Source organism: Neomonachus schauinslandi, chromosome 5, assembly GCF_002201575.2.
Source record: "Neomonachus schauinslandi chromosome 5, ASM220157v2, whole genome shotgun sequence".
NCBI lineage: Eukaryota > Metazoa > Chordata > Mammalia > Carnivora > Phocidae > Neomonachus > Neomonachus schauinslandi.
The window spans coordinates 145,747,991-145,768,644 of NC_058407.1; the positions used below are offsets into that span (position 1 = coordinate 145,747,991).

General features: G+C 50.3%; 1 protein-coding gene across 5 annotated transcripts in view; it reads left to right on the top strand.

Moving 5' to 3' along the window:
- Positions 1-2,863: 2,863 nt before the first annotated feature.
- NUBP1 (nucleotide binding protein 1) overlaps positions 2,864-20,654 on the top strand; it is a 19,721-nt gene continuing 1,930 nt past the window's right edge. Inside the window, exons 1-9 of one of the 5 annotated variants that reach the window (XM_021698073.1) lie at positions 2,864-2,921; positions 3,000-3,104; positions 4,963-5,096; positions 11,499-11,567; positions 13,941-13,973; positions 14,565-14,655; positions 15,342-15,496; positions 18,175-18,285; positions 18,554-18,656. In XM_021698073.1, the coding sequence (XP_021553748.1) occupies positions 2,903-2,921; positions 3,000-3,104; positions 4,963-5,096; positions 11,499-11,567; positions 13,941-13,973; positions 14,565-14,655; positions 15,342-15,496; positions 18,175-18,285; positions 18,554-18,656 (820 nt within the window). In that variant the 5' untranslated portion in view covers positions 2,864-2,902. The remainder of the gene's footprint in view (positions 2,922-2,999; positions 3,105-4,962; positions 5,097-11,498; positions 11,568-13,940; positions 13,974-14,564; positions 14,656-15,341; positions 15,497-18,174; positions 18,286-18,553; positions 18,657-20,654) is intronic. The other 4 variants (XM_044915610.1, XM_044915609.1, XM_044915611.1 and 1 more) reach the window with 4 other exon arrangements.

Consider the following 20,654-nt stretch of genomic DNA (forward strand, 5'->3'; position numbering starts at 1 on the left):
TTTGTTAGGTCACATCGGTTAACATCTCATTAGCAAAGTCAGTCACAAGCCTAAGCCCAGAGTCTAGGGGTAGAACAGAGGCCCTGCTCACAGTGGGGTGACATATTGGGGCCATTTGGGCAACTACACCATTACATCATACAGAGGTGAGACCACAGGACTTGATGCCTGATTGGACATGGAGGGAGACATCCTGAATGTTTCCAGCATTGACCACCAGCTTTGACCGCCATCTCTCTACACGCCCGCCACCCCACCCACCTAGATGTGGCCTCTATTTTCATGCCCCTGGAAACTAGGCTGCCCTTGGGTCTCACTTTGACCAGCACAATGTGAAGAAGAGACCCTGCGCCAGTTCCCAGCCTTGCCCAGCTGCCATGGAATTGTGCTCAGGCTAGACCACTGAATGATGAGCGACCATGTGGAGAGACAGTGGCCACCTCAAGGGAAAGGCACACATGAGAATGAGAATCTTCTACTCGATTCCCCCTGAAGGATGCCACATGAGTGAGCCCAGATAAAACCAGAAGACTCATGAGAAATAATAAACCATTGTGGTGGTAACCACTATGTGTGTGTGTGTGTGTGTGTGTGTGTGTGCATGGGTGTATATATGTATGTGTGACTTGTTACGGAGCAGTTGCTAACTGATAAAAGGGGAGATGGTGAGAAGGAGGCAAGGCCGATGCTCACGTTTAGGACTCGAGTTCGTAGGGCAGTGGCGGTACCGTTGTCTGAGATAAGAACTCCAGAAGGAGGAACTGGTTTGAGGAAAGAGTTGTGGATAGAAGTTTGTTATGCCTGAAGGACTGAAGGATGTGGAAAGTGGCACTACAAGTGGGCCAAGGACAGAGTCTTGAGACGTACTCCTCTTCAGAAGTGGTTCTTTAGTGGATAAAATGACTATCTGGTGAGAGCGTAAAGATGCGTGTTCCCTGGCCCAGCCCTTGAGTTTCTGATTCAGGAGGTCTGGATGGGCTTGGAAATCTGCTCTGCAGCCTCGTTCCTGCCCTTCGGCTCCCACTCCCACAGATGGAAAATTCCATCCCCGGTGAGTCAGGAGTTTGGCTGGGGACAGTGGAAGAGAGACCTGGAGCAAAGCGGAGAGGAGGTTTATTTGAGTTTACTTTTTAGTGTGGGATGGGATCATTTTTACAGCCTTGTGGGGAGGAGTGAGGAGTGAGGGAGAGAGTGAAGAATGGAAGACCTTCCCTGCCTTGGAGCGGTGAGACTGGCTGAGTGGGAGGGCCCCTGGGTAATGAGAGATCGCAAGGCTGCTAAAGACAGCTGGGAGCAACCTGCCAGAGTGTCTTAGGGGACGTCAGTAAGGAAGATCGGAAGTGGGCGGGCCTTGGGCCTCTGCTGTGTGGCTGAGGGGGAGAAAGAACCTGTGGTTATGAGAGTTCAGTGGAGCCTTCTGGCTGCAAGACCCGGGGCAAGCCACTTAACCTCTCTGGCCTCACTTTCTTCAGTGAAAGAATAATTTGCATCCTGCCTCCCGTTGTATGGCCTAGTGGTCAAGAGCCCAGGCCCTACATCAGATTTTGTTGGCATCCCCTCCATGCTGCTTACTGGCTCTGAGACCTTGGGCAAGTCATTCCCAGTGACCCTGTCTTCCTCCCTGAAAACTGGAGATCACAACAGTCCCTGCCTAACAGGTGACTTCGTCTCTGACCTCTGGGCCTGTTCATGCAGTTCGTTCTGTCTGAAATACCACTTGTCACCCCCGCTACCACCCTGTCCCAATCTGGGTGTCAGCTTTAAGGACGTCTTCCCTATCACCCCACTTGTCTCCTGTCATAGCCTTTATAAAACTAATGACCGGCTTCATTATCCACTGTGCCAACCAGTGTGGGCACCGGACAACAGGAATCAGGGCAGTTTGGTAAGACCAGCAGCTCGTACAGAGCCGCTTGGCACCATGTGTTTCAGATGACCGTGCAGACTCGGGAGCCCCATGGCCCAAGTTCATCACTCTGTCTCCCTCGCTAGGAGCTGTGTGACCTGAGGAAAGGAGTTCACACATTTTGACCATCAGTTTTCTCACCCAAAGGCACAATTTTGGGAACACTGCTAGCACGGATTCAGGCAAGAATGATGCTAAAACCGCTGAGTGCAAGGTTAATGAACAGGATATTCACACGATCTCAACGAATCATCTCAGAATCTTTCTTCATTACAAATGGATAAGGGTACCGTTTGCTGGAGAGGCAGGAGGGACAGATGCCCCCTTCCCCAAGCCAAGTGGCCAAGCCCTCGCGGTTACCAACCACGGGAGCCATTGGCATTCAGTGCCTCTCACCGTGACACCACAGTTGAGCACATTACTCAAGGGCCTTCTGCCAAAACCTTTTAACGGAATCTAATCGTAATGGGGGGGGGGGGGATTCTATAAGGCAAATGGCCTGGACTATATCCAAATTTGTCCATGTCCTAAAAGACAAAAAATGGCAAGGGGGAGGGAGAGGAGGACTGTTTTGAATTAAGAGACTGAAGAGAACAAAGGGAAGGTGCGACTTTTGACTGGATCCAGAATAGGGGGGGTGTGTGTGAGACGGTCTTATTTAGGACAATTGAATACATTTGAATATAAAGTGTATGTTAGCTAATAATTTTGCATCAGTATCAAATTTCTTGGGTATGAATGGGCACTGAGGTCATGTAAGACAATGCCTTTGTTCCTAGGAGCTACATGCTGAATAATTTACGAAAGATCTCCGCAGCTCAGTTTTGAAGGGAACAGGAAAAGACCAGCCCCAAGCACCTGACACAAGGTCCGCGCGTGCGCAAAGCACTCTTTCCGAGACTTACTTCGTGCGACTGGAGAGTCAGATTGGGCGCCGGGAGGCGGAAATACGTAAGGGCAGGTTCCGGTGACCGTGGAAACGTCGAAGGCAGCCGAATGGAGGAGGTGCCTCAGGGTGAGTGCACGGAGGGGGCGTGGGTGGCGGGGCTGAAGGGACAGGAGCCACTTTAACTGTGACCTTGTGCCCGCGCAGGCTGTCCCGGAACCGGCAGCGCCCAGGCGGGCCGAGGGGCCTCATGTCAGGGCTGCCCCAACCAGCGGCTCTGCGCCTCCGGAGCCGGCGCCGCTCCCGACCCAGGTGAGGAAAGGGCAAGACCTGAACCGGAACTGAAGGGCGCTAGCCAGGAAGAGGTGGGACCGAAGCCTGGGCGACTGAGGCAGGACCGGGAGGCCTCTTAGGAGGGGTGGGTCTAGAGGAGGCGGGCCATGGAAAAGTCCGGAAGAGTAGAGGGAAGTAGTGGGATGGGGCGGAGCCTGAAGGACTATTGACTGGTGTGGAGTCCAAAGGGGCCTCAAGAGGGGCGGGGAAGGGGTGGGGCCAGAGGTTTGAGTGACAGTGACTGACGGGTCTGGTGGGGGCCGTCGTCCTAGGGAATAGGGTATAGACTTTGAACTGGGGGTTGCTCGGGAATATTCTTTGGACAGAATTGTCTTGCTTTTGAAAAGGATTGATTCTCCTATTCATTTAACAGAAATATATATTCACCTGGGCACAGTGCTCAGTGCTGGGGATACAGCTGCAAATAAAAGAGACGAGATCACTGCCCTAGTGGATGTGAGTTTAATAGGGGAGACCCACCATAAACAAGTGAGCAAGCAAATAAATCATCGCAGCAATAAGTATGACGAAGGACAAATCGGAGGGTGGGAAACACTGGGGATTTACCAAAAGGACCTTAAAAAGCAGGAGCCTGGGAGAATTCTGAAGGAGTTCGAAGAGAGAGTCGGGTTTGATTCCTGGGTCCTGCAAAGAGTATGACCTTGAGCGAGACTTCTAAGGTCTCTGAGCCTCCATTTCCTTATCCAAAATGGGGCGAGGGGCGCCTGGCTGGCTCAGTCCAAGAGCATATGACTCTTGATGTCAGGGTCATGAGTTCAAGCCCCACATTGGGCTTGGAACCAACTTTTTTTTTTTTTTAAGATTTATTTATTCATTTGAAAGAGAGTGCACTCACAAGCAGGAGATGGGGAGAGAGAGAAAGAGAATCCCAAGCAGACACTCCACTGAGTGCAGAGCCAGACCTGGGGCTTGATTCTAAGACCCTGAGATGATCTGAGCTGAGCAGAAACCAAGAGTCAGATGCCTCTTGGAACCTACTTTTTAAATATGGGGCAGGTAGAATATTTACTTCATGGTGGTATTTTAAGGAATTGAAATAAGTTGAAAGGTTGAATGCATAGCAAATGTATAATCTGTGATAGTTATCTGTGACTGGTCCTCATAAATGCCTGCTATTTGTCAGGGATTCTTAACCTTGGCACTACTGCCATTTGGATCTGGATAATTCTTTGGGGTGGAGTCCTGTCCTGAGCATTCTTAGACATTTTTTTAAAGATTTATTTGACAGAACACAAGCAGGGGGAGGGGCAGAGGGACAGGGAGACAATCTCCAGCAGACTCCATGCTGAGTGGAGCGCAAAGCCCAACAAAGGGCTCAGTCTCACAACCCTGAGATCATGACCAGAGCCAAAACCAAGAATCGAACGCTTAACCAACTGCGCCACCCAGGCACCCCTCATTGTTAGACTTTTAGCAGCATCTGTGGTCTCTACCCACTACGTACCAGTAGCAACCCTTCCTCATGACAACCAAAAATGTCCCCAGGCGGATTTTGCCCCCAGGTTGGGAACCATTACTATGTGTGAAGCTCTTCTGGAGCTGAGAATATAGCAGTGAACACTTCAGACAGTCTCTATCCTCATGGAGCTTAGGTTCTAGCAAGGGGAGACAGACGAGTAAACCAGTAAACAAGAAAATTTCGAAGAGGATAACAGCTTTATTTTCTTTGTAGTACTTATTGCTGTCATTGACTAAGTGGTATTTCACACACAGTCCCTTGAAATAGCCCCAAGGATTTAGCTCCTACTAGTCCATTGGAAAAGTGACACTTGAAATTTAGTCAGGGACTTCATCACCTGATTTGCTTTCTTTGCAGCCATAGAAGAAATCAAAGAGAAAATGAAGACCGTGAAACACAAAATCTTGGTGTTATCTGGGAAAGGTGGTGTTGGAAAAAGCACATTCAGTGCCCACCTTGCCCATGGCCTAGCAGAGGATGAAAACACACAGGTGAGACCTTGGGAAAAACTGGGAGAGGCTCCTATATGAGGGTATGTGATGATTTCTGGGGAACTGATTCCTTAGACTAAGTTGAATTGGTCTTTTGGGAATCTAGATCCTTGCAGAGAGAAGGAGGAAATGCATGGCAGCTATGCAGTGAAATGAAGTGTTTCATTAGATTCTCTAGCTATGAAAATGGACAGCAGGTGTACATTTCTCTTGGCATGCTGATCATTTTGTTAAGTTCAGACTTCTTTCTCTTACCCCCTTTCTGCCTGTTTCTAGGCCAGAGTTCTGCAAGCTATAGCCCATGGGCAAATTCAGCCCCTCTCTTGCCTTTTTATGGCCTGTGAGCTAAGGATGATTTTTACATCTATAAACATTTGCTTTTAAATTGCTTTATAGTATCCTTGATTTTGCCCATAAAGCCTAAAATACAGTTGACCTTTGAACAACATGGGTTTGAACTGCATGGTTCCACTTATATGTGGATTTTCTTATAGTTATTTCGCTTAATAACATTTTTTTCTCTAGGTTACTGTAGTATGAGAGTACAGTGTGTAACACATAATGCACAAATACGAGCTAATCGACTGTTAACTATAAGACTTTGGTCAACAGTAGGCTATTAGTAGTTAAATTTTGGCGGAGTCAGTAGTAATACATGGATTTTCAACTGCACAGAGGTTGCCCCTAACCCCCCGCCTTGTTCAAAGGTCAAGTGTATTTTCTATTTGACTCTTGAGGAAGAAAACATTTGCCAACCCCTGAACTGGGCCACTCGTGCCCAAGTATACACGTGAGCACGAAAACTCCAATTGCCCAGTAAAAATCAGCTGCTCTCTGGATTTCAGCTTTAATGGAAAGTATGGTATGATGAGGAAGAAAAAAATACTTTCTACCACAAAGCTCGAATGGAAATTTACAGTGCCTGTGATTTTAAAAATACATTGGGTTGTTCATGGGACTCAGGATAATTTTGCATTGACCTTAGAAAAGTGATCCCAGTATTCACTTTGATTACCACTTGATACCTGATAAAACCATGAATACTGCGGTTTCTAATTTTTTTTAAAACACAGAACACATTCCATCTTTGTTTTCTTCCAAAATGAAATTTTATTCAAAATTCCAGTGGAAAAAATGCTTACCCATCAGAGCTGCTAGAACAGCATGTCTCTTAGAATCCAGCTATCCCATGGGTTGACCCCTTGAATCGAGAGACCTGGCTGAGGACTTGTATGCTGGTGCTATGCGTGGCCTGTCTTAGAGAGCCTGCTGCTCTCTGGATGGGAATTGCCAACTAACTGTCCTCTTGCGTCTCAGGACACCGTTCAGGGCCTGAAGAGGAGTTCTGCGTAACACAGGCAAACAGTTGTGTTTTGTGCATGCTGTTCCTTCCCATTTCAGTTCTTCCCACAGTCGTCATGCCTTCTTTATACATTGACTTATTTCTGAGCATTAGTTTTTTTCTTATGCATTTATGATACTGAGTAATTCTTATATACAAGGGTTGACATTCAGTTCAGATTTCGTTTCTAACTGATAAATGGCCCTTCACTTTTGTTTGACTAAAAAAAAAAAAAAGTGCTAAATGGGGCTGTAAAGGTACATTTAATCTAGTATTGAAATTTCAAAACTGCCACATATTGCCCGTTATATTTTGAAACTCTCAAATCTGGGTAAATTTCAGTGTTGTATACCTGTAGTAGGTAAACCATTTTACGTAAGTGTGAAATAGCACCATAAGATCTTAACATAAAGCTTGATTTTTCTCCATAAAAAAGCCAGCTACAGTGAGCAGAGGATCTAGCTCACCATTCTTACATGCGCTGCAGGACACTGAGATGAGACACCTCGCCAGTGTCCAGGAACTCCAGGAATACACTTCTCAAATCTCTGGATTAAGAAATTAGAGTTTGCTTCAGGGCTGGGCAAACTGTGTGTGTGAAGAGCCAGATGGTGAATATTTTAGGTTTTGCTGGCCCTACAGTTTCTTTGGCAACTGTTTAGTCCTACCCTCAAACAGGAAAGCAGCCATAGACAGTCTGTAAACAAACAAACTTGGCTGTGTTCTAACAGAATTTTATTGTCACTGATATTTGAATTTCATAGAATTTTTACATCATGAAATAGACTTTTTTTTATTCCCCCCCCCCCCCCCCCCGCCTTCTAAAAATGTAATAACTGTTCTTACCTCATGGGCTGTACAGAAACAGGTAGCAGGCGGGGTTTGGCCCCGGGTTGTAGTTTACTGGCCCCTGGTTTGGTCTGTAGCACCAGGAACACTGGTGCTGGCTGGGGAAGTGCATCTATGAAGGAAGACTGAGACCTGGGCCAAGCCCCAGCCTTCTTGAGAGTGAAGAGGCTGAACTTGGTGATCTGTAATGCTCGGCTTTCCTCTCACTCACCCCGGCTCTGAATTCTCCCTTATTCCTCATTTCTGTTCTGATCATTTTAGAATGCTGGAGCTGTTCCTGCCGGCCTGCCAGTGGCTGAGGTGGGCTTCTCTGAAATCTGGCATCCACCATCCAAGATGTGCTGTAGGGATTTGGGACAAGGGTGAGAAGCCTGGGAGGGACAACTGGGCTTAGGGAAGGCAGCCTCTGGACTGTGGTGGGGACGGATGGAATGTGTGTATGGCAGGCAGTCTGGTGGGGCTCCTCTAGTGAAGGGGACCAAGGAAGAGGCTGAGCCAGACTAGGGAGGCTTTGAGTGACCTGGTAAGACATTTGGCATGCATAGAGGCAGGATTGGAGCATTGCTTTAGGAACATCGCAATGACAGTCAGCCCAGTGTGTGATTGGGTATCATTAGAGGGGACAGGAAGCCAGTCAGGAGATGGTGTTCATGTCTCGTGAGCAGCCACGAGGACCCTGATCAGGGCAGTGGGTGGAACAAGTGCAAGGGGACAAATGCGGGCGGAGTCGGGACGATGGAAGAAGCAGGGCCTCACCACTTCGGAGAAGAGGGGGTGTTCGGAGCTCCGGTTGAGCATTTGGGGCATGGTGGTGGGTACAGTCAAGCCTGGTGGCGGGGAATACAGGCTCTGGAGAGCGACTGCCCAGGTTCACATCCCCGTTCACCCACACCACTTCTGTGACCTTGGGCAGGTTACCAGGCTCTCTGCCTCAGTTTGCCCTGTAAGACAAGAGTCAGGAGCAAGTGAGGTAATGCACGTAAATGTAAAATGCTTAGCATGGTGTCTGATGTGTAGTAAGTGCTCGATAAATGGCTGTGATAGCAATCATTGGTCCTTTATCCACTAACCGGAGCGCGGGGCAGAGGTGGTGATTATTTCTGCTTGTAGTGCCGGGTTTGTAGCCCGCCCCACCGGGCACAGTGCTGAGCAGGCTCAGAGTCCGCTTGTTGATCCATCCTTCTGTTAGTCAACAGTCTCCTGCCCTTTGAGGTTCAAATGTGCATTGGCCAGTTGGTTGGCCAAAAACTGATTGTTTCTCTGAGAGAGTATTCATATCGTCCAGAATGCTCTCTGCTTTTGGAAGCTGTCAGGCATGTTTTATTTTGTGTGTGTGTGCACGTGAAATTTTTTTTTAATATAAAATCATAGTGTATTATTAGTTTCAGGGTAGAATTTAGTGATTCATCAGTTGTGTACAACACCCAGTGCTCATTACATGAAATGGCCTCCTTAATGCCCATCGTCCAGTTACATCCCCCCACCCACCGTCCCTCCAGCAACCTTCAATTTGTTTCCTGGAGTTAAGAGTCTCCCTCTCTGATTTCATCTTCTCTTATTTTTCCTTCCCTTCCCCTATGTTCACCTGCTTTGTTTCTTAAACAGCTCTCTGAAGATGGGCTTTAACCAGGCCAGATGCAGGTAACCACTTGGAAAGAGAGAGCTATTTGTATATAATGGTGCTTCTATATAATTCTGTTGTGAAGTAGTTGCCTGGACTTTGCAACTACAGGAAAACGCACCACCATTTGGTGTGGAAATACGGCTAGAGAAGCTCGTATGCAATAAGAACCTAGGAAATATTTTAAATATTTATAAAAACAGTTTTGTTTTAAAATGAAGAACTATGACTATTGTACAGTTACTTTCCTCACTGAGGACTCTGAACATTCCTGTATTATTTCATGTGTATTGAAAAACACATGGTGGCTTACAAAAAAAAAAAAGTCCACACTTAGGAAAGTGTAATTCCTCACAGATCCTACTCATGACTGAAAATGCCACTGTGTCCAAAGGGTGCAGGATATTGACAGACAGTAGACTCTGAGTCTGTCTGGTTGATTGATCTCAAGTAGTACACATTCCTTCTTGCCTAAATTGAGGAGGGAAACGCCTGGTCCCTTTTCTGTCTGCTATCTGGTGGAAGCTCATCCCTAACTCTGAGCAGGGCTGTTCTGTGTTAACGCTCAAGGCAGGCAGGTGTCCAGCAGCTTGTTAGGAAAGGGCGTGAGCCAAGAGGGAGCAGAATTGGGAACCATTCCCCTGACTAATGATGGGCAGGCTGGGGAGGGTGTGAGTTGTGGTGAAGGGGGCAGGAGCCTTGATAGTTACACCTGAGCTGGGAGACACCACAGACTAGCATGCTGTTTATCCACGGCAGGGTCACCTGCTCCCACAAGTGACCCGGGGGTCGTCTTGCCTTGTAATCTGAAAGGCGAGCTATAGCACTAACAGGTCTGCTCTAGGGGCTTCCGGACTGAAGTTTCTGAGGGCCATCTCTGGGGCTGATGGACTTTGGAGCTGGAAGGGGCCTGATGATCTCCTGAACACTTGTTTGACAGAAGCTCCGACAGAAGCAATTTGTATGAAGTGACCCAGCCTTGGAGTGCCAAGAGTCAGCACTACAGCTCACCTCCCAGGACTTCTTCTTAAGGGGAAGTTTGGGGGTGCTGAGTATGGGAAAGTTTTGGATCCTGACAACACCCTGTTCCACGACTCTCTGGCTGGGAGAGAGGTGTGGCAAAGCCTGTTTGTTAGGTTTCTAGCACCTTTCACAGAGGCCCTGGTAAGATTTACTCAGGCACATTTCTCTCTGCTCGGGTTCTCTGGTCTGAGCAGAAAGGGAATCCAGTTGGATGGATATTAAGGTAGTGACAGGTTCAACAGGAAGCCTGAAAGGGACAGGACACAGGGCCCCTCGGAGGTCTGCATAACAGGGACATGTCATAGCCTTTTTGGGTACCACCATGGGAGTGAGTGCCCGTGATTTGTTTCCTGCATCCTTGCATCGTTTCCCTCAAGATTCACCCCCTTGGTTGAGCATAGTTCCTTGAAACAAATTGTTCCCCACAGAAAGGGCACGGAGACGGAGTGGCTAGAAACCGAGAGTACTGTTAAATCTGTTAGGGTCACAGTAATGGTGTAGTTTCCCGAGTCATGAGGCTCTGAGGTAAAATGTCTGTGGATCATTAACACATACCAGCCTTGTGTGTCAAGAAGGCGAAGGAAGTCAGGTTGTCAGCCTGAGTATCCTTCTGTTGCATTCTTCAGGTGGTCCAGCAGAGGGCGGGGGAGGCAAGCGGCTGATCTGAGGATGAGAAGTTTTCCTGATCACGGGTGTGAGGAAGCAAGAGGTAGGTAGGGGTTTGCAGGGTGCAGTGAAGAGAGAAGCAAGAAACCAATTAAGGGCAAGTTAAAAAGTTACCCAGATGTGCTGCACTTTGGATGCTTGACATTTGAGCTTTCAAGATGCGTATTAACTCTTCTCTTCAGAGGGTTCCTGAAGACCGTCTCAGACCTCATTTATCACACTGAGAAAGCAAGGATGTTTGGGGTGGAAGGAGTGATTGGAGGTTGCACAGATCACTAGCAAAGAGCTCTTCTAGACTTCTTTCAGGAACCTTCCATCATTAACCTTCAGGATCACAGCACAGTGGGGCTCGGTCAGAGCTCAGTGGGAGGTTCCACTCTGGCCCTTCTCTGCAGGCCCCATGGGGTGGTGGAAAGAGCCCTGGTGTTGGAGTCGCCAGGCTTCAGATTATGTCCTGGCTCTGCTGCTTGCTTCCTGAACGAATCCTTGGGCCTCTCCAACCTCCATTTCCTCTTCTATAAAGCCGAGATGATGATACCCACCCCTCAGGCACGTGGTAAAGGCCGAGTGAATGGTGACTGGACCTGAATCTTTAAGGGACCTGACGCCGGGTCTGGAGGATCACCCCAGAGTGAGGCCAGACATGGGGGATGGGTGTGGAAATCCATGGTGTTGCTGTGCTTTGCCAAGCTCTTTAGGAGTCTGAGACTGTGTGGCCATGGCCTGGAAGATAAATGTTGGAACTCCCCCGAGATTCCTCTCGGTCCTTGCTTGACTCCATTTCTTTCCATCTTCTCTCCTTCCTCCTTTCCTCAAGAACTCTGTTTCCTTCCCAGTGGTGCACATCTGAAAGATTGTACATTCAGTCGAGTCACTGCTCTGGTCTCTTCTTGTTTCCCAGGTCGCTCTTCTGGACATTGATATATGTGGGCCATCAATTCCCAAGATAATGGGACTGGAAGGAGAACAGGTAATAATGATAGTGGGAACCACAGGAGAGTATTCTCACGGCACACCCTAGCACCGGACTACTCCCACACAAAGGGGTCAGCAGAGCCATGCGTTTTTACGCGGCCCTGTTGAAACCAGGTGAATGTTCACCAGTCCGTCTGTCTGCCTCAACGACCACCGTGAGCTTGGGGGTTGGGACTGGATATAAAGTGCACCCACATCATTTGAGAAGCCTCAGTTTCAGTGCCTTCTTAGAGGGAAAGGGAAACAGCAAGTAATATGCAGAAGTAGGACACAGAAACTTCGCACTGCCTGGGAAAGCTAGACCAGTTCTTGCTAGGGGTCTGTACCCTGGAAACGGAATGTTTTTGCCCTTGTTGTCACCCCTGGGGAACTGAGACTGTGAAGTGGCAAAGTGACGTGGGGTGGGGACAGGGCCGCAGCACCACAGCAGTCTGTGCAGGTGCCGGTCCCCCTCCTCCCCCCGGGTGGCAAGAAGCTGTCCCAGAAAGGGTCCCCCTCAAAGGCAGTGCACTGAAACAGGGCTGGGGGGCTAGGATGTTCCCAGGGTGTCACATGGGTTCGTTCATTACGTCATTGCTGGGCCCTGCTGGGTGCTGGGATACAGTAGTGCACGAGGCAGATCAAGCCCCCTGCCCTGGTGGGAGGCTGCAGCTGATAGTAGAAAATGAAAGCTGGGTAAGGGGACAGGGTGAGCCAGGGTGTGGTCAAGGGCACCATGCTGTGGAGAGCGGGTGAAGAGCCTTCTGGGCCACGGGAGCAAGTGCAGGAGCGCCGAAGCCAGCATGTACTCCGAACAATGAATAGTGGCAGAGGGACAAAGGGAGGGTGGCTGGACAGTAGCCAGAGGCAGACAGGCCAGCCTGTGGACTCTGCTCAGGGCTTGGGATAGGTGCTGAGGGGGCTGGGAAGGGCGCGACGCCGTCCAGGGTGGAGGCAGAGCTGCAGGGTGCACGTCTGCGCACGCGCCCACCGGGAACGGGCTGTGTAGCAGGCGCCCGCAGCATGGCCGAGCGCCTGCTTACCTGTAAGCGCTGTCCAGCTAGCCCTGACTGCACCCTTACGTGAGCATCCTACGAACGCTGACGTTTTTACGTGGTGAGAGAACAGAAGTTGTGCTCTTCTCCTACACCACGGGGCATTTCCTTTATCCCTCTTTCAAGCCTGCCACCGTGGAGACTGAGTTTAAACAGGAATGAAGGGTGGTGGTTACATTAAGAGCTGGGTGAACTAGGTGCAGAGGGTTGAGCATACAGCTGTGGTGAGGAGCATGGACTCAGACATGGAATTGTTGAATCACTGGAGTACCTCTGAAACGGATGCAGCATTGCACATTACCTGTATTGGAATTTAAAAAGTACATAAAAATTGAAAAGACCTTAAAGCCAGTCACCCAAGACAATGTATTCTAGGGTTGCATTTCTGGGAAGTGTCCAGAACAGGCACATCTGTGGAGACAGACAGGAGCTGGGGGTCACCTAGGGCGGGGGGGGGGGGGGGCAGGAGGATGTGGAAGGATTGGGTGTGACCATCATGGGGCACAGAGTGGCTTCCTGGAGGGATGAAAATGTTCTCAAACTGACTGCTGGGTGCCCAGCTCTAAGAATATCCCAGAAGCCACATCAGTACACATCAGTATGCTTTGAACAGGACGCCGGTGTGGTATATGAATTAGGTCTCTATAGAGCTGTTTAAAAAAGTAAGACTTCATCAAGAAAATGGGCTTTTTGTTTCAGCTACTAGGTTGGTCTAAAGCCCACTTGCTAAGACTGATGTGTAGTTGGAAGTTGAGTCAGTCTCGTCTCACGATGAGAAGACTGTGCAGAGTGGAATGCTGGCTATTACTGAACACCTGCTGGAAGGAGAGAGTCTGAATCTCAAGATGGCCCCATGAGCTTCCTGTTGGCCCCCTCCCCCCGGGGGGTGCAGCAGACCAGCACAGATGCTCAGGCCATGGATGGGGCAGGTTCTGGGCCACCTGTTTCAGTGAAGCAAACCCCTTTCCTGGAGTTGCAGAGGTGGCCTGCATTTCCTCAGCAACGCCCCCACCCCCCGAGTCCTGTCCCACTTACAACCTACCTTACACCCCAAATTATATGTGAACTCGGCCAAGCTTGGTTCCCTGCCTGGATCTAAGCAGTTTCAAAATAACACAACCTGGGGGTAGGGAGGGGGTAGGAAATACAGCTTCTGTTACCCACTGCCTCGCCCCTAGCTGCTCACTCTCTAGTAAGAATTGAGTGGTGGCATTTAAGACAATGAATTGTATTTTCTAAAACTGTCTTCCTAATCTGTAAGTCTGTGTGGGTGAGAAGTATGCCCACAGTGCCTCATTTCTGACCAATGAATGTCGGTGTTCGTGTTCCCGCAGGTTCACCAGAGTGGCTCGGGCTGGTCTCCAGTGGTGAGTTTTCACACCTTTGCCTTATTTGCAAGGCAGTGTGCCCTGGGTCATGTGTTCAGAACGGATATGGTTTGGGCTGGCAGCACCTTCCTCAACCCAACTGTTCATCCATCAACGAGTATTGATAGGGGCATTCTTCTAGGTTCAGGGAACACAAGTAAGGTCAGGGATTGGCAGACCGTTTCTGTAAAGGGTCAGACGGTACGTATTTTCAGTGTATGGGCCATACACTATCCACCATTATAGTGTGAAAGTCGTATGTAAATGAATGACCGTGGCTGTATTCCAGTAAAACTTTATAGAAGACCCAGAGGCGGGCCAGGTTTGGCCCGAGGGGCCACAGTTTGCCAGCCAGGCGAGGGACTGCTGTGGTTCCCACACTGCAGCATGTGGCCCCGGGGTGCCTCGTTCCAGTCCCCCAGTACGGTAACCCTCCTTCCCCCAAAATGATTTGTGGATTCAAAGAATGAATAGGCCCAGAGATCACACGGTCATTTTGTTCTCAAAATGGTTTTTTCAGTCTGAGCTCCGATAAACGACAAGGAAGTGTTATGTGCTGTGGTTTTAAGTGTTCTTTGCTTTACCCTCCAGTTTGTGGAAGACAACCTGGGGGTGATGTCAGTGGGTTTCCTACTCAGCAGTCCTGACGATGCCGTTATCTGGAGGGGACCAAAGAAAAATGGTTTGCCACTCTTTTTCTCTGTGAGCACAATCTTCCAAGAGCAGAACTGCTTTAGGTTTCCTTTTCAGCCTGTCCCATCAGGACGGCAATAGTCCCCTGCTGGGCTTTGCAGAGGATCATGGTTAAGCATCTGGTTGCCTCTGTCTTGGCTGGTTGAAGAGAGCTAATAAAAATGGAGAGCTGATAGAAATTGTTTTGTTTGTGAGGTGAACGTGATAACCACTACACTACGGAAACAGTATAAAATTGTTTTATGTTTACTGCGAGTGTTTCTGTATTTGAAACCTAGGTAACTCTGAATTTGTTTTTACTGTGGTTTTATAATAGCTTATTTATGTCCAGGAAGTGTGTGAGGTGAAATCCTAGCAGGTTGGTTGGGCAGGGAGGCTTCAGGTAACCGTGCAGAAGTGTCCTTTATAGGGCACGGCTCCTCAGCCTTTGCACTATTGCCTTTGGGGGCCAAATAATTCTTTGTTAGGGGAGGGGTGGACTGTGCTCCACATTGCAGGATGTTGGCAGCACCCCTGGCCTCTAGCCACTAGATGTCAGTGGCGCCCACACCCCCGTCGTGACACCCCTGATTTAGAGCACAGGCCAGGTGTACATGAAGATTGCAAAGTGCCTCTGTAACATTGTAGATAAGAGAGAAAAGGCCTCACCGGCTTACTCGCGTGCGTTCTCTCCAGGCATGATCAAGCAGTTCCTTCGTGACGTGGACTGGGGAGAGGTGGACTACCTTATCGTGGATACCCCGCCCGGCACGTCGGACGAACACCTGTCGGCCGTCCAGTACCTGTCGGCGGCACACATCGATGGGGCTGTGATAATCACCACCCCTCAGGTGAGCAAGCGTCCCGGGGGAGCTGGCTCCAGACTTGGCTGTGTCCAGCCTCGAGACCCATTTCTCGAAGCAGCTCCTGGAACATGTGCTCCAACAGCCCTCAGTGTGGATCCCCAGAAACCTTGTTAAAAGCTTTATGTTTGGTCCAGGCATTTGCTGTTCATAGATAAGCATTCCACAGTTATTTCTGTCCACAGATGAAAGCACTAGCGGCTCAGAATTGCCTTTCATATGTCCTTCACAAAGCCGGCAAGACCCCTTGTGCCGTTCCGATCTGGCTTGTCCCTTGTGGTCACGTCACCCTTACTGTGCTTACGCAACCTGCGTGCTGCTTCCGTGCACCTTGTCCGGTTTCCCATCAAGCCGGCCTGGGGTGTAGACCGATTTCTGGATAAGCCGCTGCGGTCCTTGCTCCTCCAGCAATGCCCAGCTCCTGTACCAGTCACCTAGAGGCCGTGCTGAACCCAAACTAAGGAGAGCACAGGAGTGTCCTCTGGAGCGAATCCAGCAGTGAACAAACGCAGTCCGGTCTGCAACAGGCTTTCTTATCGTTGCCAAGAAAGCAGTAGATTATTCTTTTCAGTTGTACCTTTTTTCACGATACTTTCTCCGCTCCTAAGAAAGCACAACAAAGGAGGCTTTAGTCTGTGAATCAGTCCATACCACCCCTCGTGCTTCACCACACCTTCGCAGAGTACCAGCTCTCTGTGGGCCCTGTGCCAGGCACCAGGGAAGCAATAGGCCAGTCCTCCCTCATAGCCTGTGTGGCTCATGGAGGAAGGTGGGTGCTGGACACGAGGCACACACAGGGCTGCAACAACATGTGACAGGCACTGTGTGCCACATGAAGGTACCCGGGTCGGGTAGTGCTATGACGGGGTGTGTGTGTGACATCACTCTGGTGCCCTGTGGAGAGGGTCTTGGGGGCACATGGAAGGGCAGGACACCACTTAAGTGGCGAGAGAGGGGAGCACCTGGCCCAGGGGGTAGTAGTGAAGATGGACTTATCCTTAACAATGTTTTTGAATTTTTACCAAGTGGGCCCCACTCTAAACCAGCAGTACTGTCAAGGGCAGGTCCCAAACAAGTTACCTAAAAGGAAAACAATCTATTTGGAACAGAGCACTGTGATGTGGGATGTTGATAGTGGGGAGGTTTATGGGTAGGGGGCAAGGGGCATATGGGAACTCTTTCTGCTCAGTTTGGCTGTGAACATAAAACTACTCTAAAATCATCTATTAAGAAACAACAAAAATCCAGTTGGCACAAAGGTGGCCTCTCCAAAGCCACATTTACTGTGAAAGCGAGTATGGTGTCCTCCTTGGGTTCAAGAGGGAAACAGACTGAGCAGATGCTGGCCCTTCTCCAGGAAGCCGTGGGAGGATGCCCCGCATTTGGTACTCTTCGTGTGGAACGTCTCTGGAGAGTGTGACTTAACAAGTATGGTCACCCACCTTCTCAGAGCCCTTCCCAGCTGCTGGCCCAGGCAGGCGGCTCTCTTTTGGGGGTCCTTTTTGACAAAGCAGGGGCTTTACTTAAAGGACCATTAAGGAGAGAACTGCTGAGGTGCAGTGAGATGCAGAGACTAATACCAGTTGATACCAGCTTATTTTCTAGCTAAATGCCTTTTTCTTTCTATCTCAGTCTCAAAGGGACCGAGAACCAACTGTGTGCGTCAGGAGAAAGAGGTGACTTGAAGCCTTGAACCTTTGGGAGCCCAGGAGTGTTAGAGCCACAGAGGCTGGGGTGTGACCATACTTGACAACAGCAGGCTAGGAATTGTGTGTCTGTGATCCCGTGACTCGGGGAGAAGTAGAGAGGGAACCAAGCCAGGATGATATGCTACTTACTGTAGCAGGCGCTGTAAAACTGTAAAAGGCGCTTTTGGAGTTCAGAAGTGAATTTGATCTAAATGTGGCAGTATTCCTTATTTTCTTCTTGTCCGTAAAGTTGTTTTCGTTCATAATCGTCTAGATCAGAGGTTAGCGAACTTTTTTTATAAAGGGCCAGATAGTATTTTAGGTTTTGTGAACCACACGGCGGCCTCTGTTGCAAACACTTGTACCACCGTAGGACAAAAGCAGCCAGTGATAATATAGAGAGGAACGGGCGGGGCTGTGTCCAGAAGTTTATTTAGAAAAACAGATGAGGGCGCCTGTGTGGCTCAGTCAGTTAGGCGTCCAACTCTAGGTTTCGGTTCAGGTCATGAGATCCAGCCCTGCGTAAGGCTCCGTGCTGGGTGTGGAGTCTGCCTGAGAGTCTCCCCCTCATCCACCCCGCCCCCCATAAATAAGTCTTAACACAAAAACAGACATCCAGATGGGACCCACAGGCCATACTTTGCTGTCCCCCTGATCTTGAAAATACAGCACAGTTTGGCTCAGTGTAGTATATTGATGAGAAAATAGAACACGGGGATATTGTAAAAGTCATTTTTCTGTGTATTCGTTCTAAGTTTGCTATTTGGCCATTCAGGTTTATCCTTTTAGGGTGTGGGGGGAAGTAGCCCCTAGAATAGGGCTCAGCACGTGGTTGGCACTAGAGAGATACTTGGTGAGTAAGTCTTTAAGGCTTTATGCTGGTGAACCCACTGCATCGCACCAGCCATCCCTGCAACCACGCAGACATTCTTTCTTCCACTTTGACTTTGAAATAAATGGTCTTTTGAACCTTGATAGGAGGTGTCCCTCCAGGATGTCCGGAAAGAGATCAACTTCTGCCACAAGGTGAAGCTGCCCATCATCGGAGTGGTGGAGAACATGAGCGTCTTCATCTGCCCGAAGTGCAAGGTGGGAACGCAGCTGCCCATGGCTCAGCTAAGCGGTCCCTTCTGTGGAGGAGGAAAGCCTGGAAAGGGGTCTCAGCGACACTACTGCTGCTTTTCCCCGTCGTTTTGGGAAGTGCAATCACAAAAATGTCTGTTGCTGAGTTAATGAAAATTCGTCTGGTGGTTAATGTTTCACATTTCAACAGCTATTTTTTTTAAGTTGCTTAAAAATGTCCATTTTTAGTGAATCTGAAACAAAATCCTAATTCTCCCTTTAACTTGCCTCCCAGAAAGAAACTCAGATATTCCCACCAACAACGGGGGGTGCGGAGGTCATGTGCCAGGATCTGAAGATCCCGCTCCTCGGAAAAGTGCCTCTGGATCCACACATAGGTGGGTGAGTCTCAACGCCCAGCCCGACCCTCCCTTGCCAGACGGGGCCTTCACACCCCGCTCGCCCACCACGGGCACGACTCTGGACAGGGGGGCAGCAGACGAAGAGCACACACTCCGGAGCTCCCCTCCAGCCAAGAGAAACCATCAACTGTGAGGGCATGTCGCCATGGGAGTGAGCAGACCTCAGTGTGAGGAGGATGGCGGGGTGGGGCCTGGAAGGTGGGGGTGAAGACGGGTCAGGGATGTGCTCAGACAGGAATTAGGTTCTGAGGTGAAAGTCATGAACAGAATTAGCCTCGAACACCCCTTAGGAAGACATCCTGCCTCCTGCAAGGTCCAGCACAGTGTGCACGGCCCTGTCTCTCTCAGCACTAGACGAGGGTGTTGGCCTGCCTCTAGGGGCCCCATTGCATGAAAAATGCTCCCCTTTTAGTACCGGAGTTCCCTAGGTCCCCTCCAGACACTCCATGAGCGGCAGCAAGACTGAAGGGGGTGGTGGTGGACCCCATCCCCATTCAGTATTCACTTTCTGGTATCAGTTTGCTGAGTGGCATGGTCGGGTCACCCACACTTTTTAAATGACACCTGCTTCCAGGTTTTTGTTTGCCCGAGGTAGAGTTGAACTTAGCTTAGGCTTGCTGCGCCTGTGATGTGTGGAAGTGGTGGGGCGGTAACGTCAGCAGAGGGGCCTGGGCCTGAGGGAAGCCTGGGGAGAAGGCTGGAAGGCAGGCTCGAGCCCACGTGTGGATGGCTGTGCAGCCAAGCCTGGGAGCTGGGCCTTCGGGGGTTAGGAAATGAAAATCGGAGACTGTGGGCATGGGGATGAGTGCTGAGAGGGAGGCCTTCAGGGGGCCCTGCGGGGGAGCACGGGGAGGAGGCCTAGGGCACAGGGGCATGGAGGAAGAGGGACACACATGTGCGGGAAGGTGACAGGATTTGATGGGTGGGGAGAAAGGTGGCAGATGTCCGAGCCATCTAGCAGATGGGGACATCTCTGAGAAGCAGTGAACACGGGAGGCAGTGTTAGGAGGAGGGCCAGGTTCCACCTCACATGCTGGGTCTCGAGGCAGGGGAGGCCTTAGGTTTGTCAGCAGGTTCAGGAATGTCGTGGGAGGTGCCCTTCCAGGTGAGACTGGGGCATGTAGAGAGGAGGGGCCCAGAGCATGGTGTGGAGGGTGCAGCCTCGAGGGGCCGCGCGGGGACCGAGCGCCTGCTTGGAGAACCCTGGCACCCAGGAGCAGGTCCCGAGACCTTTCCTCACTTGCCCCCTGCCCCGAAACCCCGCCCTGCTCTGTGCTTTCCTCCATGCAACACAGAAAACTCCAGCTGCTTCTTAGCAGGGGTACAGACACCCAGGAAGGTGACTGTTGGCACTGACCAGACGTGGTGCTGAGTTTCCCCACCTTTTCCCTGCAGGTGCGGGAGCAAACGTCTCCTGCTCAAAGGCCCTCGGGGCAGGTAGACAGCAGGAATGCGTGCGGGTGGGCTGTGGCCTCCTGGCACTCTCGCTGCCGTCAGCCTCTGCCTATGCCACGGCCTGCGTCCAGGTCCCTAGGGCAGGAGTGGTGGGCAAGAGATTAGGGGGATGCCTGGCAGAGAATGGGAAGGAGAGAGGAAGGGGGAGGTGTGTGCCTTCCTGCCTGGCTCCGGCTTCAGCCAGGCTTTTCTTTTTCGGGCCATTTTCCGCAAAGAAGCCAAGTTCTGAGCACTTTACAGTAGATGCTAGCAAAGCAGAGGACCCCGACTACAGCTGCTGCGCAGTCCCAAGCTCAGAATGAAGTGCCTTCTAGTGGACAGGCCTGTGTGACAAATTACGGGGCCTCGAGCCCCACTTGTATCTGAAATCACAAGGCCGGCGAGCATCAGAGCAGGGTGGTTAGCACTGTCCTCTGCTGGGAAGGACGACAAAGCTGTGAGGTCACTGTGGACCACCCCCCCCCCCCCCCCCCCCCCCCCCCCCCCCCCCCTCCCCCGCTCCGGGACGGGAGAAGGGTG